Raw genomic sequence first — 21,816 nt, 5'->3', positions numbered from 1 at the left:
ACTTCTGGTGGCTGCTGGCATTCCTAGGTTTGTGGCTGCACCACTCTAATCTCTGCCTCCATCTTCCCATGGCCTTCTCTCCTGTGCATCTCTGAGTCTCCTCTTCCTTTAAGGACATCAGTCACTGGATTGAAGACCCACTCCAAACTCATGGTGATTTCTTCTGGAGATCCTTAACTGGTTACCTATGCAAAGCCCTTTATTCCAAGTAAGGTCACATTCTGAGGTTCCGGATGGACATGAAGTTTGGGGGGCCACTAGTCAACCTACTACACTGTAGGATACAAATAAAGTTTCAAAGGAAAATTAAAAAAACCTTTTTGGAGTTTCCATGAAGGTTGGAGGGGAAGCCCAGAGGCTGGGAGCCTGGAGAAGAGTCCATCTTTAGAGTCTAGAAATGAAAACATTTGTCCACACAGAAACTTGCATAGTAACATTCATAGCAGCACTGTTCACAATAGCCAAAATGTGGAAACAACTCAAATGTCCATCAGTGAACACATGGGTAAACAAAATGTGGTATATATACATTCAGTGGGATATTATTCAGCCATAGTAAGGAATGAAATTCTGATACATGCTACAATATAAACCTTAAAGACATTATGCTAAGTACAATAAGCCAGATACCAAAGGACAGATATTTTATGATTCCACCCTATGAGTGTTGGGCTGCACACAACAGGCCTACAAGGCCTGCACTTGCCTAGCTTTAAGAACGAAGAAAGAGCCCGGAGTCATCAACATAGACATCAATGGTTTAATGGATAGGGGGTTCTTATAGTTATCCATTTTATACATATTAGTGTATATATGTCAATCCCAATCTCCTAATTCATCACACCACCAACTAATAAGAACCTGCTGTATAAAAAATTAAATAAAATTCAAAAATTCAAAAAAAAAGCTGGGTTACACACACACACACACACACACACACAAATAATAATTATGGATAGGGGGGATCTTACATGTCTGAAGCGAGGTCCCGGAGCAGCTCCCCACCGTGTGCAGCTGACGGTGGGCAGGACATAAGGGCAGTCTTCGCTGCGGGGAGGGGTGGGGGGTTTTTAATTACCAGTTATAGGGGCGCGCCCCTCACTGCCCCTTTGATAAGAACAATCACTAGCTGGGGCCTGGGGCAAGTACGTAGGAAGGTCAGTCATGTGCTTAAGATATAGGTGAAGCAGGCACTGGTCGGGCAGGGGAATATACAGAGAGCAAGAGAACAGCCATCTCGAGTGGCCTGACCATACAATGAGGTACCTAGAATAGGCAAATTCATAGAGACAGAAGATAGAATAGAGGTTACCAGGGGCTGGGGGGAGGGGGGAGTGAGGAGCTGGTCTTTAATGAGTCCAGAGTTTCAGTCTGGGGGATGAAAAACTTCTGGAAATGGATGGTGGTGATGGTTGCACAACATTGTGAATGTATTTAAATATTTATGTTTTAAAAAACATTTATTTATTTATTTATTTTGGCTGAGCCAGATCTTTAGTTTCGGCATGTAAACTCTTAGCTGTGGCATGCATGCGGAATCTAGTTCCCAGACCAGGGATCGAACCCAGGCCCCCTGCAATGGGAGCGAGGAGTCTTAGCCACTGGACCACCAGGGAAGTCCCTGTGAATGTATTTAATGCTACTGAATTGTACACTCAGAAATAGTTTAAATGGTACATTTTATGTTTATGTGCATTTTACCATACAAAACAACTGCACTAGAATACCATTTCTCACCTATCAGGTTAGCAAAAATGAAAAAGCACAGAAATGTACTCTGTTGGTGAGGTGGCGGGAAAGCAGGCCCTCCCATATTTTGCCAATGCAAACTGGTATAACCCTTACTGAGAGGACTCTGTCCTTACTAGCAAAACTACATTTGTCTTTACCTTTTGCCCTAGCAATCCCACTTCTAGGAATTTACCTTGAAGATATACCCCCCAACAATATGAAAATACATATGCTCCTGGTTACTCATTGCAGCATGGTTTGTAATTAGAAAATATTGGAAACAATTTAGATGCTCATATATAAAAGAGTGGTTAAATAAAAGTCCATCCATACATCTCTGTGAACTGATAATGCAATGATTTCCAGGATATATTGCTAGGTGAAAAATGTAAAGTGCAAAAGAGTATCTATAGTATGTTAAAGGAGTCTAAGAATGCAACATGCATGATTTTGAATTTTCTTTTGCTATTAAGGCTATTATCAGAACAATTGATAACGCCTCTATATAAGGTTTGTAGATTATAGTATTATTTCCATGTTACTTTTCATATTTTGAAAACTGTGCTGTGGATATGTAAAGGAATTCATAGTTCTCCCCATAGTAAAGGAAGATTGTCACAAGCATTAACTGCAGTGATTCATGTACAGAATTTAGCACAAAATATTCAGTAAATACAGGGAATAACATCATTGGGAATTTGGTTACAGGGAAGGGTGTCACTGAAGGTGGTGGGTTTTAAGAAACCACCACCTTCACCCTCAACCTCAGAAACACCAGCTTAGGCCCAGAAAAGACACAGGCTTTGCCACTTTGCCATAAATTACTCCAAAGGTGCATCCAGCTCATGGAAGCACTTGCCCCAGTTCAAGGAAGCAAGATTACAACATCCCGGGCACCGTACATCGAAGCTACAGTTCCTACACCAAGTGGTGGGTGTCCCAGTTACAGCGTCTGAGATGACTTTATCCTTCCGCGGTTACAAAGAAAACTAACATTAAACACAATCAAACTCAAACGGACCACAGTTCATTATGTGTCTGCCACGTGCTGGGTCCTGTTGAGGGTGCAAGACCCTCGAGATAACCAGGACGGCTGAGCGCGAGCCCAAGGTCAGGTTAAACTGTTGGCCTGCCTGCAAAGTCCAACTTCTTCCAAGTCTGCTCTGAGGGAGATTGGCTGGTTCTCAGGCTCAAAGAAAACGTACTTAAAACCATTAACCTAAGACATTCTGCAGAAGGGTGAAAAACTTAAGGGTGTTTGTAACGTTTTTGCCCGGCCACGACGTATATAACATGTCCCTGGTTCTGTAGGAGAAAATCGCATCGCTGCCTGGCCGCCTTACTCGGAGATCATAAAAAAAATAATTCCCCAGGGGCAGCCAGCCAGGTTCAGCGGCTGGAAGCTGCGAACACTACGGCCTCCTGGCTCAGCCTTTGGCTCAGGCCCTGGGCCTGTAGCTGGGCTCTGGGGTTCCGGGGGTGTCCGCTGGCCGGGGTCTGGGGGGCTGGTTCTCCTGGGTGCGGAAGGGCGGGTGCGGCGCGGCCCCGGGCTCGCCCCAGGAAGCCTGCGATCACTTCCAAGTAGCGGTATCAGTAGGCTCCGGCTCATCGCCTCCCAACACGGGGAGACAAAATGGCGGTCGTGTGGGGGCAGGGAGGGCGAAGCTACATACGGGTTCCATGCCACGCTAGAACTACCACTCCCAGGACGGTCTGGGTCGAAGGCGGGAGGCCGAGGAGAGCGCTAGCGTCGCTAGGCCCTGTGTCCTCCCGCCCCCTAGTGGAAAGTCTCTGGAATGCGTTGTTTGCTCCGGTCCGCCCCCCAGACCTTCCTCGCAACTGGCCGACGGGAATCGTAGTTCTTCGACGACAGAGTTGAACCTCCTTCGGGCCTTACGAAACTACACTTCCCGGTGTGGTTTCGGCGCCTGCGCACAAGGCCGCGGGGAGTACTACGGTTCCCGGCAGGCCCTGCGACGCGCGCAGCTGCGTGCTGACGCGCATAGTTGGTCGTGCTGACGTGCAGCGCGGCCCAGGCGGGGTGCGAGTGGCGCAGTCGGAGTCCGCTGCGGCCCCGGAGGAAGCGAGGAGTCGGCGGTGTCGGCTGAGGCGGGCGGACCGGCGAGGCAAGGCGGCGGCTCCAGGCACCGAGGGACTCAGGAACTCGAGCAGCGGCAGCGGCAGCACCTCTCCCCCTCGGAGGCGGCGGGCGGAGGCGGCGGCGGCGGGTGAGAGGGTGAGGGAGCGCGCGAGCCGGGTGGGGGAGGGGCGGCGGCCCCGGCGCAAGGCCAAAGCGCGCGGAGAACGGTTCAGGCCGCCGCGCGCACGCGCGCTCGCCGCCCCTAGCTCGCGCGCGGACGTCCTTGCTTGTCTGCCTCCCCTCCCCCCTCTTCGCGGTTCCTGTCGCGCGCGGGCTTTTATTCCCCCCTCCCCCATGGCAACGGCGCGCGCTGCCGACTGCACTCGGGCTCGCGCGCGCTCTTGAGGGGGGAGCGCGCGACTCGGCTTCTCGCCTCCCCGACGCGTGCGGCGAGGAGGCTCTCCTGCAGCTGTCTTTGCCGACATTTTCTCGGCGAGGAGGGGGCTGCGGCGGCCGGGGCCCGCTGCCGGCTCCTTTCCCCCGCGCTTCTCCGGCGTCCGGCCTACCCGTCCCTCCCGGGGGCCTGGGATCGGGCCCGGAGCCTCCCATACTATGGGGCGCCGCGCAGCCCCCTCCCCCATTTCTCAAGGCTGAAAATAGGCCTTGGCCGCTCGGGCAGTGCAGAGAAGGCCTTGAACTAGATCCCTGGGAGAGTTAGGCAGTTTGCATTCGTTACTGTATGCCATGAGGTATTAGGAAGAGAAGGATTCTAAACGTTTAAAAAAAAATTCACGTATTTGGTCTAGGTATGTAAAGGCAGATCACATGCTCTTTTGTTTCTTGCACTTTTTCATCGTCTCCCCCAAAGTTGTGTTACGGCTCGGGAGGAGGCTGCCAGCCCTTCCTTGAGAAAACGCTGGACTTTGTCATTATTTGGCGCACAACTTTTCTAGGCCTTGGTTTTCACTTAGACGCTTTTCTAAGATATCTTCTGTGTCAAAAATTGAAGAAGTGTTGTTTCCTTTTGAGTGTGAGTCTAGGTCTCTTCCTGAGCTAGTATTTTAGCTTCTGGGGTTTCTTAGTGTCCTCTCAGCTACTACAGTGCCCCAGTGCTGAGCTTCTTGTGCTTATTACTTTTGTCCATTTTCTTGCACACTCTCCTTCCTTTTTGGTGCGTTTTTTTTCTTGAATACCATAATACTGAATTTCAAGACCCCCTTCTGTCTGGTTAGTTGGGCATCGTGATAATTTTCCAACAGAAAAAACTCCTTTTTGTCTTTTTTTTGCAGCTTTTACTGTCAGCCTTTAGCTTGGGTGATTTTTACATACCCACAGTCCGCGGACCCCAGTTTAAGTATCTTTATTTAGGTTTTGGTGATTTGTGTTTGTGTTGTTGATATACTTCTTGGTCTATCCATCCTTTTAGTGTTTTGAGCACTGTCTTAGATGCTGTGGTATTTCTGTTTGGGGTTTTCTTTTTTCCCCTTCTTTTTTGGCTCATTCCGTAAAAGTTCTTTAGTCTGTTGTGATTTAATACCCTTTGCTTAGCAGCTGCTGGTTATCCTTCTCCAGGGAGTGGGAGGATTATTGTGTGAGGTGGTATGGAAGTGTGGGTGAATGGTTAAGCTGAGGAATTGATTGCAGGTCAGAAGCATTCTGCAAGGGAAGCAGAAACTGGGTAGGGTATAGAGAGCCAAAGAAGGCCTAGCTTTAGAATAAGGAGGAGAAAATTTGAGAAAATAAAAGTGAGGGTTGGAAGATTTCTTGTGCTGTAAAGAAATTTTTCATTTCTTTGCGTAGTTCTACTTGCCTTTCATAGATTTAGCATCATTTGTCATTCCTTTAACCCAGTATGGTTATTTCGTTTTGTTTTGTTTTCAGATCTCTAGAGTCTGCAACTGGGATTGGGCAGGGACCCAGCCTTAGAGTTGGGGGGTAAGGGGCTCCAAACTGTTCTAGAGTTGGGCTAGCTCCCTTTCATTCAACATCTCCCTGTATGGGGTGGGGGTGGCAGGCTTTAGTACATTCTTCCAGGTATTTGTATGATGTTTCTTTCAGAATTTTTAAAATGAAGCCTTTTCTTTTATCCAGTTCTATGTTTTTCCCCTCTACTTTCACTAATCTCTCCACTTTGTTCCTTGAGTTCTTTCCTGGGATCATTTTCCCTCACACATTTCCCCATGTGAAACTATCTCGGACAGGATGAGTTGGAGAAAAAAACAGAGTACATATAGCTGGAGAAAGGAATAGAGTGTACGTAGCCAAGAAATCTAATCAGTAAAACTAAGGTTAGAGGGCTCTTCAGAGTCATGCTGGGGTTGGAACAGATTGAGAGGATAGAACCTGGTAGGAGGCACGTGGTAACACTTGAGAGGGTTAAGGAAGGGCTGGAAGAGAAAAACTAGGAAATGAGATAATGGGACTGTTAGGGAAAGCTGACAGTTTGACATTAATGAAAGTGAGGTATAAAGAGTGGGGGTTTTGTGAGTAAGTGTAGGGGAAGGAATGTAGAGAAGGTATGGGGACAGTTGGAATAGAGGAGGCTGGTTTGGTGTATTTAGAGCATTGAGTTGAAAATGTAATATTTTACAGGAGCTAGTGAGAGTTGGGTGAGCCCCAAACCATGTGAGAAATCCTATTGGGAAGGAAATTGAAGGAAAATGATCAGTCAGGATAGTTGATTGGAAATGGCCCCTTACTTGAGAGGTGAAGTATAAGAGGATTACATATCCAAGGTTCACGTGTTTCTGATGTGCATGCTGGCCTTTATCCTGGGCCACCTTTTGGATATCTAGGGGCTGTTCAGTCAGATTGTATTCATAATTTCTGGCTACCTTTAGGGTAGCCTGAAATGCTTAGGTCAGTTCTTGAAGAGTCTAGACTTGGACTGCAGGCCTTTGGGTGCCACAGATCTTCGTTTGGTGTTTGTTGTGCCCTGTTTGGAGGCCTCTGTCAGTTGCCAGGGGTTAGGAATTAGAGTAGTTGGTGAAGATACCAGTTGTGTATATTGGGGCTAAAGGAGAATAAAGAGATAGAGTGGAGAAATTTGGGAGAAATGGGATCTTTGTTTTGGGTGGAAACAGGAAAGCTAGGTGAAAGCAGGAGTGGCTCTTGCACATTGTGGGGAAAGGCTGTGAGAGCTGGGCTATGATTTGGTGGAAAGAAAGCAGTGTTGGAGGTATGAAGAACAGGTTTTTTTAGGAGACCAGGAGGATTATGCAGCTAAAGGAGGTTTAGTGTGGAGAGACATGTTGAAGTAGGGTTGAAGAAGAGCAGGGATTTGGGTGGTGGTAAGTGGCTAGTTTGGGGCCAGGGGCCTGACCCGTGTCTCCCCGCTCCCCTTCAGGAGCGGTGGTGCCCCACCCCGGGCACGGGGCCATGTACAACGGGATCGGGCTGCCGACGCCCCGGGGCAGCGGCACCAACGGCTACGTCCAGCGCAACCTGTCCCTGGTGCGGGGCCGCCGGGGTGAGCGGCCTGACTACAAGGGAGAGGAGGAACTGCGGCGCCTGGAGGCTGCCCTGGTGAAGCGGCCTAATCCTGACATCCTGGACCACGAGCGCAAGCGGCGCGTGGAGCTGCGATGCCTCGAGCTGGAGGAGATGATGGAAGAGCAGGGGTGAGGGAGGGCTGGGGGAGAGCCAAGCACTGAGTGAGTGCAGAGCTGGGGGAGTTAGGTGGGATGTAGCGAGCTTAGGGCTGGTTGAAAGAGGCCTGGAGAGGATTTGTAGGAGGGGAGGAGGTAAAGGAGCTAGCAAATTGAAAGGAGTTAAGGGACAGTTCAAAGTGGGAGATGAGGAACCTGTGTCTGGGATATAAAAGGGAGCCTTTTATGAGTTATTTAGATGGAGGCACATGGGGAAAGAGGGGGGCCATTGAGAAGCAGATATGTGCTTTAAGGGAGAGGTGGGGAAGCAGACCAGGGAAGAGACAAGAGCTAGCTAGGTAAGCTGATATGTGTTGTCATTGGTAGAGAAAAGGAAGGTAAATGGATTTAAGGATTGAGGCCTTGGACAGTAGCAAAGGCAGGAAAACAGGAATTGGAATAATACCCGGATAAAAGGGATCATGGGTTGGATAGGGAATTGAGATTTTGGAAAAGGAACACATTAAGGCAGAAAACCTTTTAGAGCAGTGGTTTTCAAACTTCAGCAGTGGCGCCCGTTTCATATAATGCATGTTACTTTGGAATCCCAGGAAATGAAAGATTTGTTCTTGTTGATTGGATTTGGGGAGGAACACCTGGAACTCTGCCTGCTTAACTTTCCTCTCTTGGCCCCTGGAGTGTAGCATGTTTAAAATCCACTGTTCTAGAGGGTGTAGTCAGTGGAGGGAAGAAAGATGACAGGAAAAGAGCAGGATTTAATAGAAGGGCCCTTTGGGTGACAGTGAGTGAAAAATTGTATGTGTGCATGGAAAGGGAAGGGATCCTGCTGGGAATGAGGGAACTGTAAACCTGGGACTGGGGAGAGTGTCTAGTCAAGCTCTAACCCTGAAGGCTTTTGTTCTCCAGGTACGAGGAACAGCAAATTCAGGAAAAAGTGGCGACCTTTCGACTCATGTTGTTGGAGAAGGATGTGAACCCTGGGGGCAAGGAGGAGACCCCAGGGCAGAGGCCAGCGTGAGTGTTTCCCTCTCTCGATTTTCTCTGGACTCTACTCTGCTTTTGCTGTTCTCTCTGTTTAGTTTGGACTTTCTCCCTGCTCTTGTCTTCATTTTCTCGTGGCTGTTTGTGTGAATATGATTCTGCATTTTGTTCTCTATGTCCTTTAGACCTTTGACCTTTTCTCCTCTAGGGTAACTGAGACTCACCAGTTGGCAGAATTGAATGAGAAGAAGAACGAGCGACTCCGAGCTGCCTTTGGCATCAGTGATTCCTATGTGGATGGCAGCTCTTTTGATCCTCAGCGTCGTGCTCGAGAAGCTAAGCAACCAGTTCCTGAGCCACCCAAACCTTACAGGTACACAAGACTAAGAAGCCAGTGTCAGTTTCTCTTCCTAATTCTAAGCACTCTGCCTCATTTTTTGTGTGTGGACTATGTCTTTTCAAATTCTTGAGATTTTGTTCTTCTGAAATTGAAATGTCTAAGAAAGTTTGTCTTAGCACCCATCTCTGCCATTTTTCATCTTTCCTCAGCCTTGTCCGGGAGTCTAGCAGTTCTCGCTCACCAACCCCAAAGCAAAAGAAGAAGAAAAAGAAGAAAGATAGAGGACGGTAAGTTAGTTGGAAAGCTCTTCTAGTAGCCAGAGGACCAAACCTGTCATGTTTTTCCTCTGTCTCTGGCAATAGGGTATTTTTATTTCTAGGAAGTAGGAGAGAGTTGTCAGAAAAGTCAGGGAAGAGGGAGTTACCATTCAGGTCTCATCTGGTAGAAGAAATAATGTGTGCTGCTTCAGTGGGAAGGGTTGATTCTGTACCTCTGCAGAACTGATCAGCAGCATTTTGGAGTTATGTTGTTTTTTCCATTTTGGGGTTTGTTGCTATATAATAGGAGGGAGGTACCTACGCTTCTTGGAGAGTAAATAAGTTCTAGGCTTAGATTGGCACATTGGTGCTATTGGAGTTGTTCTGTGCTTTAGAAGCTTTTTTGGGGATGGATTATAAGTGGGTGGGCCAGGGAAGGAGGTAGGCTGAATGACCTTGTTTCTGAACCCATGTTTAGCAGGTCAGAGAGCAGCTCTCCTCGACGAGAAAGGAAGAAGAGCTCTAAGAAGAAGAAGCACAGGTATGAGGTGGGAATATATGGAATAATTGGAGAGGTTTGGTGAGTCCGGGTCTAGATAAAAAAATAATAGTTTTACTTACTTTTTACCAACAGGTCAGAATCTGAATCCAAGAAAAGGAAGCATAGGTAAGAGCTTTTTGTGGCATAGGGAACATAGTGGCACATGGAGTGGTGAGCCATTGCTTGATGGCCTTGCTGGCTCTTTGGGGGTTTTTTTTTTTTTTCTTGGAGTAAAGCTCAGTTCCTTGATCTTCTACTGTCAGTAACTCAGTTCTTTCCATTTTACTTTTCATTTTCTTTGTTTCTTTAAAAATGATTTTTATTTTAAATAATTCTGCCTCATTTCCCAGGTCTCCTACTCCAAAGAGCAAACGTAAATCTAAGGACAAGAAGCGAAAGCGGTGAGTGAATTAGAGGGGAATTTGCTTAGCGAGTAGATGAGTGCCACCTGGGGATGGGGCAGAATCAGTCACGTCCCTGACTGGTAAAAGGTTGAAGGGTGGATAAGGGGAACCCAGTGCAGGTGTGACAGCACCCTGAGCTGTGGTGGTGGTCTTCCTTCAGGTCTCGAAGTACAACACCAGCTCCCAAGAGCCGACGGGCGCACCGTTCAACTTCTGCAGACTCTGCTTCCTCTTCAGATACTTCCCGCAGTCGGTAAGGGGTGGTCCAGGAGGAAGGGAGGGAAGAGGGACTTGTGGGTTAATCAATTTAATATTTATTGAGCGCCCACGGTGTGCTAGGCGCTGCACAGACCATTCGGAAGACACGGTCCCTGCCCTCTAGGAGCTGACAGGCTAAAGCAACAGGATGGACAGACATATACATTTCCCCTTCTCTTTTTTTTTTTGTTTTTTGTTTTTTGTTTTCTTTTGTTTGTGATTTTTTGTTTTGTTCTGATATATATGGACTGCCAGAATAGGGGGGGGGGATGGTGGTTTGTTCGTGGTGTCTGGGGGAGGAAGGAATCCTTACCCTGGCTTCCTTAATCGGGGAAGGCTTCCTGAAGGAGGTGGGCTCAGAGGTGAGTTGTGAATGAAGCGGGTAGGGAATGGACTGGGTGGAGGGTTTCGGGAGGTTTGGGGGAGGTAAATATAAAGGGGTAGAGGGAGAACGTTTTTGGGGATTGACGTTGAGAAGAGAAAGAGCAAAGTGAACTGGACTTGAATTTCAATATGAGTTACTTGAATCTTGTGAGTAAGAGAAGGCTTTTTTGGAAGAGGGTTATATTGAAGAAAGGTGGATGGGAGCTGGGGAGGGGGTTTTCTGTTCTCCCCTGAACTGATTTTCTTCCTCTTTTCCCATCCTCAATTACCTCTCTCAGGTCTCGAAGTGCTGCAGCTAAAACCCATACAACTACCTTGACTGGGCGAAGTCCTTCCCCTGCTTCGGGGCGTCGAGGGGAGGGAGATGCACCATCCAGGGAACCAGGTATCACCAACATAGGGCAGCCTAGTAGCCCGGAGCCTTCTACAAAGCAGCCTAGCAGCCCTTATGAAGACAAAGATAAAGACAAGAAGGAGGTATGTTCCTGAGTTAATGGATACTCTTTGGGTTGCAGGGCTGTGGATTCAGGATAGGTGTGTGAAGTTAAGGGAGAAGCAAGGTCTGGTTTTGTTTTCTGCATTCCTCTCAGTTATTTATAAAGTTCTCTTTTGTATCTGCAAATCCTTTAGAATTGTGGCTATCAAACTTTATTGCGTGTTAATAGGTTTTACATCACTGTTCTCTTTGTACTTATAGGTTGATAGAATTGGAACAAAAAAAATTTTTTGAACTACACCTAGTCTTACTTAAAATGTTTTTAGTATCAATTTCATTAAATGCTGGTTGTGGCTCATTAAAACTTTTCAACCCACTGGGTTGCTGCTTGCAGTCTGAAAACACTACTTTGGAAAGATCTTTTCAGTACCTGTTCTTTATGCTTGCTATTAAAATTCAAATTCTAATTATGTTTTCTTACTTCAACAATCACAGTATAATTTTAATTGCTCTTTGCTAAATTTGTAGCTCTCCTGTCCGTTTTCCATGTTATCCAGAGTTGCTTTTCCAAACTGCAAGTTGGATCATCTTAGAAACTTAATTTACTTCCTATTGCTCTTGACTTTAATATTTAAAGCTTTTATAATTTAGTCTCTTTCTGTATTTTCCTGTACTTCATCCTGGTTTTATTCACATAAATCATGTAGTCAGATCTTTGTCTTTTTTTTTCTTATTTTAATATAGTTATTTTTTAAAGGTGAAGTCAGTCACTTTGGGAAACTGCTTTATCTTTCCATTTAAGAATACCTTTTTTTCTGCACTCAGCATTTTGTAATGGTTATCTGTTGTGAAATATAGTACATTAGTTTGCATTATGTTTTTTCTCTAGATAGAAGACTCTTGAGATTGTAGACTCTGTTTTCATACGTTTCTTACTGTGTTTTATATTATGTGATCTCTTGTTATTGAATGAATGTGATAGCCTGTGGTGAGGAAAAGGACCAGTTGGTATAATGGGGTGCATAGAGGAAAAGTTTCATAGGAAAGGGTGTTGGGATCTTACAGGTGATCGGAAGTTCTGGTGCTTACATACCCGTATCCTTACTCTCTTTTCCACTCTTAGAAATCTGCAGTTCAACCTAGCTCCTCTCCGGAAAGGAGCAGCACAGGGCCAGAACCACCTGCTCCCACTCCGCTCCTTGCTGAGCAATATGGCGGCTCCCCACAACCCCTTGCGACAACCCCCTTAAGTCAGGAGCCAGTGAACCCCCCTTCTGAGGCGTCTCCAGCCCAGGGCCATTCACCACCTAAGTCTCCTGAGAAACCTCCCCAATCTTCTTCAGAGAGCTGCCCGCCCTCCCCTCAACCTACCAAAGTTTCTCGGCATGCCAGCTCTTCCCCTGAAAGTCCTAAACCTACACCAGCTCCTGGGTCCCGCCGAGAGATTTCTTCTTCTCCTGCATCCAAGAGTCGTTCACATGGCCGAGCAAAACGGGATAAGTCACATTCTCATACTCCTTCTCGTAGAGTGGGGAGGTCCCGTAGTCCTACCACTAAGAGGGGGCGGTCTCGGTCTCGAACCCCTACCAAGAGAGGTCATTCTCGGTCCCGGTCACCTCAGTGGCGTAGGTCCCGGTCTGCACAGAGGTGGGGACGATCTAGGAGCCCCCAGCGACGTGGCCGCTCTAGGTCTCCTCAGCGACCAGGCTGGTCCAGGAGCAGAAATACACAGAGAAGAGGCAGGTCTAGGTCAGCAAGACGAGGCAGGTCACACTCTAGATCCCCTGCAACTAGGGGCAGATCTCGTTCTAGAACACCCGCCCGGAGGGGCAGATCTCGGTCTAGGACACCTGCCAGGCGGAGGTCACGATCTAGAACACCCACTAGGCGCAGGTCTCGGTCTAGAACACCAGCCCGGAGGGGCAGGTCTCGGTCTAGAACACCTGCTAGGCGCAGATCTAGGACCCGATCACCAGTACGACGGAGGTCTCATAGTAGATCGCTAGCCAGGAGAAGTGGCAGGTCACGCTCTAGAACCCCAGCCAGGCGTGGGCGGTCGCGCTCTAGAACCCCAGCCAGGCGTGGGCGGTCGCGCTCCAGAACCCCAGCTAGACGAAGTGGCCGGTCGCGCTCTAGAACACCAACCAGGAGAGGGAGATCTCGGTCTAGGACACCAGCAAGACGAGGAAGATCCCGTAGTAGAAGTCTAGTTAGACGGGGAAGATCTCACTCTAGAACACCACAAAGAAGGGGCAGGTCTGGCTCATCATCAGAGCGGAAGAACAAATCCAGAACATCACAGAGAAGGAGCAGGTCCAACTCAAGCCCAGAAATGAAGAAATCTCGAGTTTCTTCGAGGCGGAGCAGGTCTCTCTCTTCACCAAGGTCCAAAGTAAAATCCCGCTTGTCTTTGAGGCGAAGCCTTTCAGGGTCCTCTCCACGCCCTAAACAAAAGTCTCAGACACCACCAAGGCGCAGTCGCTCCGGATCATCCCAACCTAAAGCTGAATCTAGAACACCACTAAGGCGAAGTCGCTCTGGTTCTTCTCCACCTCCTGATCAGAAATCTAAAACGCCATCAAGACAGACTCATTCCAGTTCATCTCCTCAACCTAACCTGAAATCTGGAACGCCACCAAGGCAAGAGTCTGTAACAAGTCCCCAGGTAAATGAACAATCTGCAACACCACAAAGACAGAGCCGTTCTGAATCATCACCTGACCCTGAGGTGAAGTCTAGGACCCCTTCGAGACATAGCTGCTCTGGGTCTTCTCCTTCTAGAGTGAAATCTAGCACACCTCCAAGATGGAGCCGATCTGGGTCGTCATCTCCACAACCCAAAGTGAAAGCAGTAACGTCACCAATCCAAAGCCATTCTGGCTTCTCTTCTCCAAGTCCTAGTAGAGTGACATCTAAAACACCTCCAAGGCAAAGCAGATCAGAGTCTCCATGCTCCAAGACAGAATCTAGATTGTTGGAAAGACACAGCCATTCTAGATCCTCCTCTCCAGATACCAAAGTGAAACCTGGAACACCACTAAGACAAAGTCACTCAGGGTCTACTTCACCATGCCCCAAAGCAAAGCCCCAAACTCCACCAGGGCATAATCTTCTTGGATCAAAGTCACCATGTTCCCAAGAGAAGTCTAAAGATTTATCAGCACAGAGTTGCTCTGGATCTTTCTCCCTCTGTCCAGGAGTAAAGTCCTGCACACCACCCTCATCTCTGCAACAGAAAGGACAATCTCCAACTTCACCAGACTCCACATCTGGTACTTCAAGTCCAGAAATGAGACAGAGTCATTCTGAATCTCCATATCTGCAGACCAAATCTCAGACACCTCCTAAGGGTGGCCAGTCCAGGTCCTCATCTCCAATCACTGAGCTGGCACCCAGATCTCCAACAAGAGAAGATAGAAGTGAATTGTCAGCAGGTCCTAGGCTGAAATCTGGGATGTCTCCTGAGCAGAGCGGGTCCCAGTCTGATTCTTCCCTATATCCTGCAATGGACTCTAAATCTCTTCTGGGGCAGAGTAGATTGGAGCCTTCTGAATCAAAAGAAAAAACTGGCTTACTCCTTCAGGAGGATGTTACTGCATCATCTCCAAGACCAAGAGACAAATTGAGTCCTCCTTCTGTGCAGGATAGGCCTGAGTCCTCACCAGTACTCAGAGACACCCCTAGAACTCCATCAAGGGAAAGAGGTGGTGTCGAGTCATCTCCAGATACAAAAGACCGAAGTAGTGCATTAGCTAAGCCAAGGCAAGATGAGGAATTAATGGAGGTGGTAGAGAAATCTGAAGAATCCTTAAACCAGGTCCTGCCCCATTTGTCTCCAGAACTTAAAGAAATGGCTGGAAGTAACTTTGAATCATCTCCTGAAATAGAAGAAAGATCTGCCATGTCTTTGACTCTTGACCAAAGTCAGTCACAGGCTTCTTTGGAAGAAGTCCCTGCAGTAGCCTCAGCTTGGAGTGGGCCACGCTTTTCTCCAGAACATAAAGAACTATCTAACTCTCCTCCCAGAGAGAATAGCTTTGGATCACCTTTAGAATTTAGAAACTCTGGCCCTATTGCAGAAATGAATACTGGATTTTCTCCTGAGGTTAAAGATTTGAATGGACCTTTTCTTAATCAGCTGGAGACAGATCCATCTCTAGATGTGAAAGAACAATCAACAAGGTCCTCCAGACACAGCAGTTCTGAGTTATCCCCAGATGCGGTGGAAAAAGCAGGAATGTCTTCAAATCAGAGTGTCTCTTCGCCAGTACTTGATGCTATACCTAGAACACCCTCAAGGGAAAGAAGTAGTTCTGCATCTTCTGAAATGAAAGATGGTTTACCCAGAACTCCCTCAAGGAGAAGCAGGTCTGGGTCTTCCCCAGGACTTAGAGATGGGTCTGGGACTCCCTCAAGGCACAGCCTGTCTGGGTCGTCTCCTGGAATGAAAGATATACCTAGAACACCATCCAGGGGAAGGAGTGAATGTGATTCCTCTCCAGAACCAAAAGCTTTGCCTCAGACTCCTAGGCCAAGGAGTCATTCTCCATCATCCCCGGAGCTCAACAATAAGTGTCTTACCCCCCAGAGAGAAAGAAGTGGGTCAGAGTCATCAGTTGAACAGAAGACTGTGACTAGGACTCCTCTCGGGCAGAGATGTCGGTCTGGATCTTCTCAAGAACTTGATGGGAAACCCAGTTCATCGCCTCAGGAGAGAAGTGAGTCAGACTCTTCTCCAGATTCTAAAGCTAAGACACGAATGCCACTTAGACAAAGGAGTCACTCTGGATCATCTCCAGAGGTCGACAGCAAATCCCGGCCTTCTCCTCGGTGTAGTAGGTCTGGCTCATCCCCTGAAGTTAAAGATAAGCCAAGAGCAGTACCCAGGGCACAGAGTGGTTCTGATTCCTCTCCTGAACCCAAGGCTCTTGTCCCTCGGGTCCTTCCAAGACGAAGCAGATCAGGTTCATCAAGCAAAGGCAGAGGCCCTTCGCCTGAAGGAAGCAGCAGTTCTGAGTCCTCTCCAGAACACCCACCCAAATCCAGAACTACTAGAAGAAGCTCTAGGTCATCACCAGAGCCCAAGACCAAGTCTCGTACTCCGCCTCGCCGTCGCAGCTCTCGATCATCTCCTGAGCTGACTAGGAAGGCCAGGCTCTCCCGTAGAAGCCGTTCTGCATCATCCTCACCAGAGACCCGCTCTAGAACTCCCCCAAGACGCCGAAGAAGTCCCTCAGTGTCTTCCCCAGAGCCAGCTGAAAAGTCAAGATCCTCACGCCGGCGGCGTTCAGCTTCATCTCCACGCACTAAGACAACTTCAAGGAGAGGCCGTTCTCCTTCACCAAAGCTTCGTGGGCTGCAGAGGTCCCGTTCCCGCTCGAGGAGGGAGAAAACCAGAACAACCCGTCGTCGAGATAGGTCTGGATCTTCTCAGTCAACCTCTCGGAGAAGACAGCGGAGCCGGTCAAGGTCTCGGGTTACTCGGCGTCGCAGGGGAGGCTCCGGTTACCATTCAAGGTCTCCTGCTCGGCAGGAGAGTTCCAGAACCTCCTCTAGACGCCGAAGAGGCCGCTCTCGGACACCCCCAACCAGTCGGAAGCGTTCCCGCTCACGCACATCACCAGCCCCATGGAAACGCTCCAGGTCTCGGGCCTCTCCAGCCACTCACCGGCGATCCAGGTCCAGAACACCCCTGGTTAGCCGACGGAGGTCCAGGTCTCGAACTTCACCAGTCAGCCGGAGGCGATCAAGGTCCAGGACATCAGTGACTAGACGAAGATCTCGATCGAGAGCTTCCCCAGTGAGTCGAAGGCGATCTAGGTCCAGAACACCACCAGTAACCCGCCGTCGTTCAAGGTCCAGAACACCGACTCGCCGACGCTCCCGTTCTAGGACTCCACTAGTGACTCGGAGAAGGTCCAGATCTAGGACCCCACCAGTAACCAGAAGGCGATCTCGAAGCAGAACCTCCCCTATCACTCGCAGAAGATCAAGATCCAGAACATCCCCAGTCACCCGAAGGAGGTCAAGATCTCGCACGTCTCCGGTAACTCGAAGGAGGTCCCGCTCTCGAACCTCTCCAGTGACACGCCGGCGATCAAGGTCCCGAACTCCTCTAGCTATTCGGCGCCGCTCTAGGTCTCGAAGCCCATTGTTACCACGCAAGCGTTCTCGAAGTCGCTCACCACTTGCTATTCGCCGCCGTTCTAGGTCCCGTACTCCACGAACAACTCGGGGCAAACGGTCCTTAACAAGATCTCCTCCAGCTATCCGCAGGCGTTCTGCATCTGGAAGCAGTTCTGATCGTTCACGTTCTGCTACTCCTCCAGCAACGAGAAATCATTCTGGTTCTCGGACACCTCCGGTAGCGCTCAATAGCTCCAGAATGAGCTGCTTCAGTCGTCCTAGCATGTCACCAACTCCTCTTGACCGCTGTAGATCACCTGGAATGCTTGAGCCCCTTGGCAGCTCTAGAACACCCATGTCTGTCCTGCAGCAAGCTGGTGGCTCCATGATGGATGGTCCAGGTCCCCGAATTCCTGATCACCCGAGAACATCTGTGCCAGAAAACCATGCTCAGTCCAGAATTGCACTTGCCCTGACGGCTATCAGTCTTGGCACCGCTCGGCCTCCTCCGTCCATGTCTGCAGCTGGCCTTGCTGCAAGAATGTCCCAGGTTCCAGCTCCAGTGCCTCTCATGAGTCTCAGAACAGCCCCAGCTGCCAGCCTTGCCAGCAGGATTCCTGCAGCCTCTGCAGCAGCCATGAACCTGGCCAGTGCCAGGACACCTGCCATCCCAACAGCAGTGAACCTGGCTGACTCAAGAACGCCAGCTGCAGCAGCAGCCATGAACTTGGCCAGCCCCAGAACAGCAGTGGCACCTTCGGCCGTGAACCTTGCTGACCCTCGTACCCCCACAGCCCCAGCTGTGAACCTGGCAGGAGCCAGAACCCCAGCTGCTTTGGCAGCTTTGAGTCTCACGGGTTCTGGCACAGCCCCGACTGCTGCAAACTATCCGTCCAGCTCCAGAACACCCCAGGCTCCAGCCCCTGCAAACCTGGTGGGTCCTAGATCTACACATGCCACAGCTCCTGTGAATATTGCCAGCTCAAGAACCCCTCCAGCCTTGGCCCCTGCAAATCTCACTAGTGCTAGAATGGCTCCAGCCTTGTCTGGTGCAAACCTCACCAGCCCTAGGGTGCCCCTCTCTGCCTATGAGCGCGTTAGTGGCAGAACCTCACCACCGCTCCTTGACCGAGCCAGGTCCAGAACCCCACCATCTGCCCCAAGCCAGTCTAGAATGACATCTGAGCGGGCTCCCTCTCCTGCCTCTAGAATGGTACAGGGTCTCTCACAGTCAGTTCTTCCTCCAGCTCAGGATCGGCCTAGGTCCCCTGTGCCATCTGCTTTTTCTGACCAGTCCCGATCTTTGCTTGCCCAGACCACCCCTGTAGCAGGGTCTCAGTCCCTTTCCTCCGGAACGGTGGCAAAGACCACATCCTCCGCTGGTGACCACGATGGCATGCTCTCTGGCCCCATCCCTGGGGTGTCCCACCCAGAGGGTGGGGAACCAACTGCCTCTGTGGAGGCCCAGCAGCCTTCTGCTTTGGCTGCCCTGCAGCCAGCAAAGGAGCGGCGGAGTTCGTCCTCCTCGTCCTCCTCTAGCAGCTCCTCTTCATCATCGTCGTCCTCGTCCTCGTCCTCCTCCTCCTCTGGCTCCAGTTCTAGCGACTCGGAGGGCTCTAGCCTTCCCACTCAACCTGAGGTAGCACTGAAGAGGTGAGGGGACTTTTAGAACTCTTCTACGGGGAAGGTTTTGGGGATGGTTGGTGGGGGTGGGGAGGGAGAAGCCCTATCCAGAGGTTCTTGGCTCTCTGAGGAGGTATGGGGACCATGATCCTTAAGCTGGGGGTAGAAGAGAATGCCGGGGTGGGGGTTAACGGGGGGGAGGAATGGGACAGGTAAAAGTCTCCGAAGGTTAATTCTCTAGAGGATAATGATAAGTTTTCCGTCTCTACAGAGGACAGAACTAGAGGAAATGGACTTAATTTTACAGCAGGAGGGATGGCAGTTAGACCTCAAGAGGAACTCCCTGGGCTGGAAGGATCTTCAGAGGTCATCCTATCCCTCTCCCTGCCTCCAGGCAGGACGGCCCCTCCCCCAGCCAACCCACACACACACAGGCCTCCCCACGCTGTGGCTCTCCTTTCTGAGGACGGAGAGGACGGAGACTACCCAGCTTGGCTTCTACACCTGAGCCCAGGGACCTTATTCCTCCATCAGGGACATTCTTGAGGTTTAACCTTGATCCCTTTTGCTGTGGGCCCCAGCCTGTTGCGTTAGCAGAGGTTGGGTCAGTTGGGGCCACTGCTCTCCAGAGAATGCACTCACTGGCTCTCGGCTTGGAGAGCTCCCAGGGCCTTTCTCAGGCACCCCTCCCCCACTGCCGTTCCTCCAGGCCAAGGAAGGTAGGGTTGGGGCTGGGGCAGCTTGTCTCCTTGTGACGCCCTCTTCTCCCACAGGGTCCCCAGCCCCGCCCCAGCCCCAAAGGAGGCTGTTCGAGAGGGCCGTCCTCAGGAACCGACCCCAGCCAAGCGGAAGAGGCGTTCTAGCAGCTCCAGTTCCAGCAGCTCCTCCTCTTCTTCATCATCCTCTTCTTCCTCTTCCTCCTCCTCCTCCTCCTCTTCTTCCTCTTCTTCGTCTTCCTCTTCTTCCTCTACTTCTTCCTCCCCCTCCCCTGCTAAGCCTGGCCCTCAGGCCTTGCCCAAACCTGCAAGCCCCAAGAAGCCACCCCCTGGCGAGCGGAGGTGAGTGCTGCCTTGCTTGAGAAGGAAGGGCTGGGGTGTGACCCTGGGGTGTGAGATCCCTGCTGGACTGTGGTGACTGCTTGTACAGGAGGAGTTGGGCTCTCCTCTCCCTGCTTACTCTGTTGTGCCCTGTTCTGGCAGAGGGCTGTGTCATCCAAGTGGGTGCTCAGGCCAGAATTGGGGAGTCCTAGGTTCCTTCCTCTCCCTGCCCATGACATGCAGCCTGGTCCCAGGTTCCAGGGATTCTAGCTTTTAAGTCTCCCCGTTGCTACTGCCAGGGTCTGGCCACTGTCATCTTCTCCCGACTCTGTCCACAGCCTCTTCCCTGTTTCCCTGCCTCCACGCCATTCTCTTCCACACGTAGCCAGAGGGATCTTTCTAAAACGCCCATCTGGTTACTCCCTTCACTCCACAAATCCTTCCGGGACGCCCTGTGGCCTGCAGGATAAAGCCCTACCTCTGCGGGAATGGCGTGTGAGGCTCTTCACCAACTGGCCTTGCCTGCCCTGTGTTCTCCTCTCCTGCCCGCCCCCACACATGCCCTGTGCTCCAGCCACACTCAGCAGCGCCTTGCAGTCTAAGGAGAACCCCATGCCTTTGGACATGCTGTTCCTCCTGCCTGGAATTCCCTTGTCCGCCTGGTGAACTCCTCGTTCTGCAAGACTCCGCTCAAACAGCACCTTCAAGAAGACTACCCTGCCCCTTCCCTGCCCTGCCCCATGTCTCCCTCCCCTGGGTCCCCAGACCCCATGTACATCTGTCCTGCGGGGCTGCTTCCCACACGTGGGGCCAAGCGAGCCTCCCTTGGCCTTCCTTCACCATCAGACTGAGCCCCTCCAAGGGCAGGGACTGTCTTTATCTTTGCCTCCCCCGCTGCACCCCGTGCCCCGCCTGTTGGGGTACTCGGTGGATGGTGTGCGGGCGGATGGGTGAGTGAGCGGATGAAGGTGGGTCTGAGGTTGGCCCTGCGTGGTATGAGGTTTGGTGGTCAGGACCTGGGGCGGGGTGGGGGTGGTCCTGAGTGCTGGCTTGTGGGTTTGAAAGAGTGTGGCACTATGGGGACCTACTCTGATCCCCAGGTCCCGCAGCCCCCGGAAGCCAATAGACTCCCTCCGGGACTCCCGGTCCCTCAGCTACTCGCCTGTGGAGCGCCGCCGCCCCTCACCCCAGCCCTCACCGCGGGACCAGCAGAGGTAGGGTTGCCAGTGTGTGCTGTCCTGCCAGTAGCCCAGTCTGGCCGCCACTGATTTCTGCAAAATAAGTTCTAAGGCTCCAAGGTACCAAGGGTTGGTGGCGTCCTGTGTGTGGTCTCACATCTGTCCTTCATTGTAGCAGCAGTGAACGGGGTTCCCGGAGAAGCCAGCGTGGGGACAGCCACTCCCCGGGCCACAAGCGCAGGAGGGAAACACCCAGCCCCCGCTCCATGCGGCACCGTTCCTCCAGGTATGTGTCTGTCACACTCTAGGGCTGGGCTCACTTCTGAGAGCTCCAGAGCTGGCTGGGGCCTCTGCATTGATTATTCTCTTCCATTTCAGGTCTCCGTGAATCTTTTTGGGGGAATTCCACCATACCCCAAGTTCTGGAGCCACAGGATGTGCCCCCTTTCTCCCCAACAGAGCCGTGGGAGGGGGTCTTTGTCTGCCCTCCCCCCCCCAACCCTGGCAGCATCCTGGGGGGAGGGCTCCCTTCTTTCCCTCCCTTTTCCTTTTTTTTTCTTTGTTCTGTGAAATGTTAATCTCTGTGAGTTTTTCCTGGTTCACATGTTTTGGGGGGTTTGGGGTGGGTGGGAATGAGAATGGGAGTTGCGGGAGGGGAGGATAGTTTGGGACTCCCAGGTCTTGACTCAAAGGATCTGGGAGGCACTGCCCCCCTTTTAGCCCCGAGTTCTTGGGGGGATGATGGTTTGGTACTTGCGGACCTGTGTGAGGTATACCCAGAAAAAAGGGGCAGGAGTTGAAATTGGTTGGCTCCTCCTGGCCTCCCAGTGAG

At 50.7% G+C, this 21,816-nt stretch overlaps 1 protein-coding gene across 1 annotated transcript; it reads left to right on the top strand.

Moving 5' to 3' along the window:
* Positions 1-3,364: 3,364 nt before the first annotated feature.
* On the top strand, positions 3,365-14,387 carry SRRM2 (serine/arginine repetitive matrix 2; the record flags this gene model as incomplete). The annotated part of the gene is made up of 14 exons (XM_082359714.1): positions 3,365-3,375; positions 3,558-3,644; positions 3,700-3,959; positions 7,158-7,431; positions 8,326-8,433; positions 8,609-8,773; positions 8,950-9,027; positions 9,476-9,538; positions 9,632-9,664; positions 9,889-9,939; positions 10,103-10,195; positions 10,282-10,562; positions 10,863-11,061; positions 12,144-14,387. 12 exons carry the CDS (start codon positions 3,365-3,367, stop codon positions 10,322-10,324), a joined length of 1,266 nt encoding a protein of 421 aa, XP_082215840.1. The 3' UTR covers positions 10,325-10,562; positions 10,863-11,061; positions 12,144-14,387.
* Positions 14,388-21,816: the final 7,429 nt, after the last annotated feature.

This window comes from Balaenoptera borealis, assembly GCF_965194805.1.
Source record: "Balaenoptera borealis genome assembly, chromosome: 16".
Taxonomy (NCBI): domain Eukaryota; kingdom Metazoa; phylum Chordata; class Mammalia; order Artiodactyla; family Balaenopteridae; genus Balaenoptera; species Balaenoptera borealis.
Note: the sequence above shows the minus strand (reverse complement) of the source record. Positions and strands in the feature narration are given on the sequence as shown.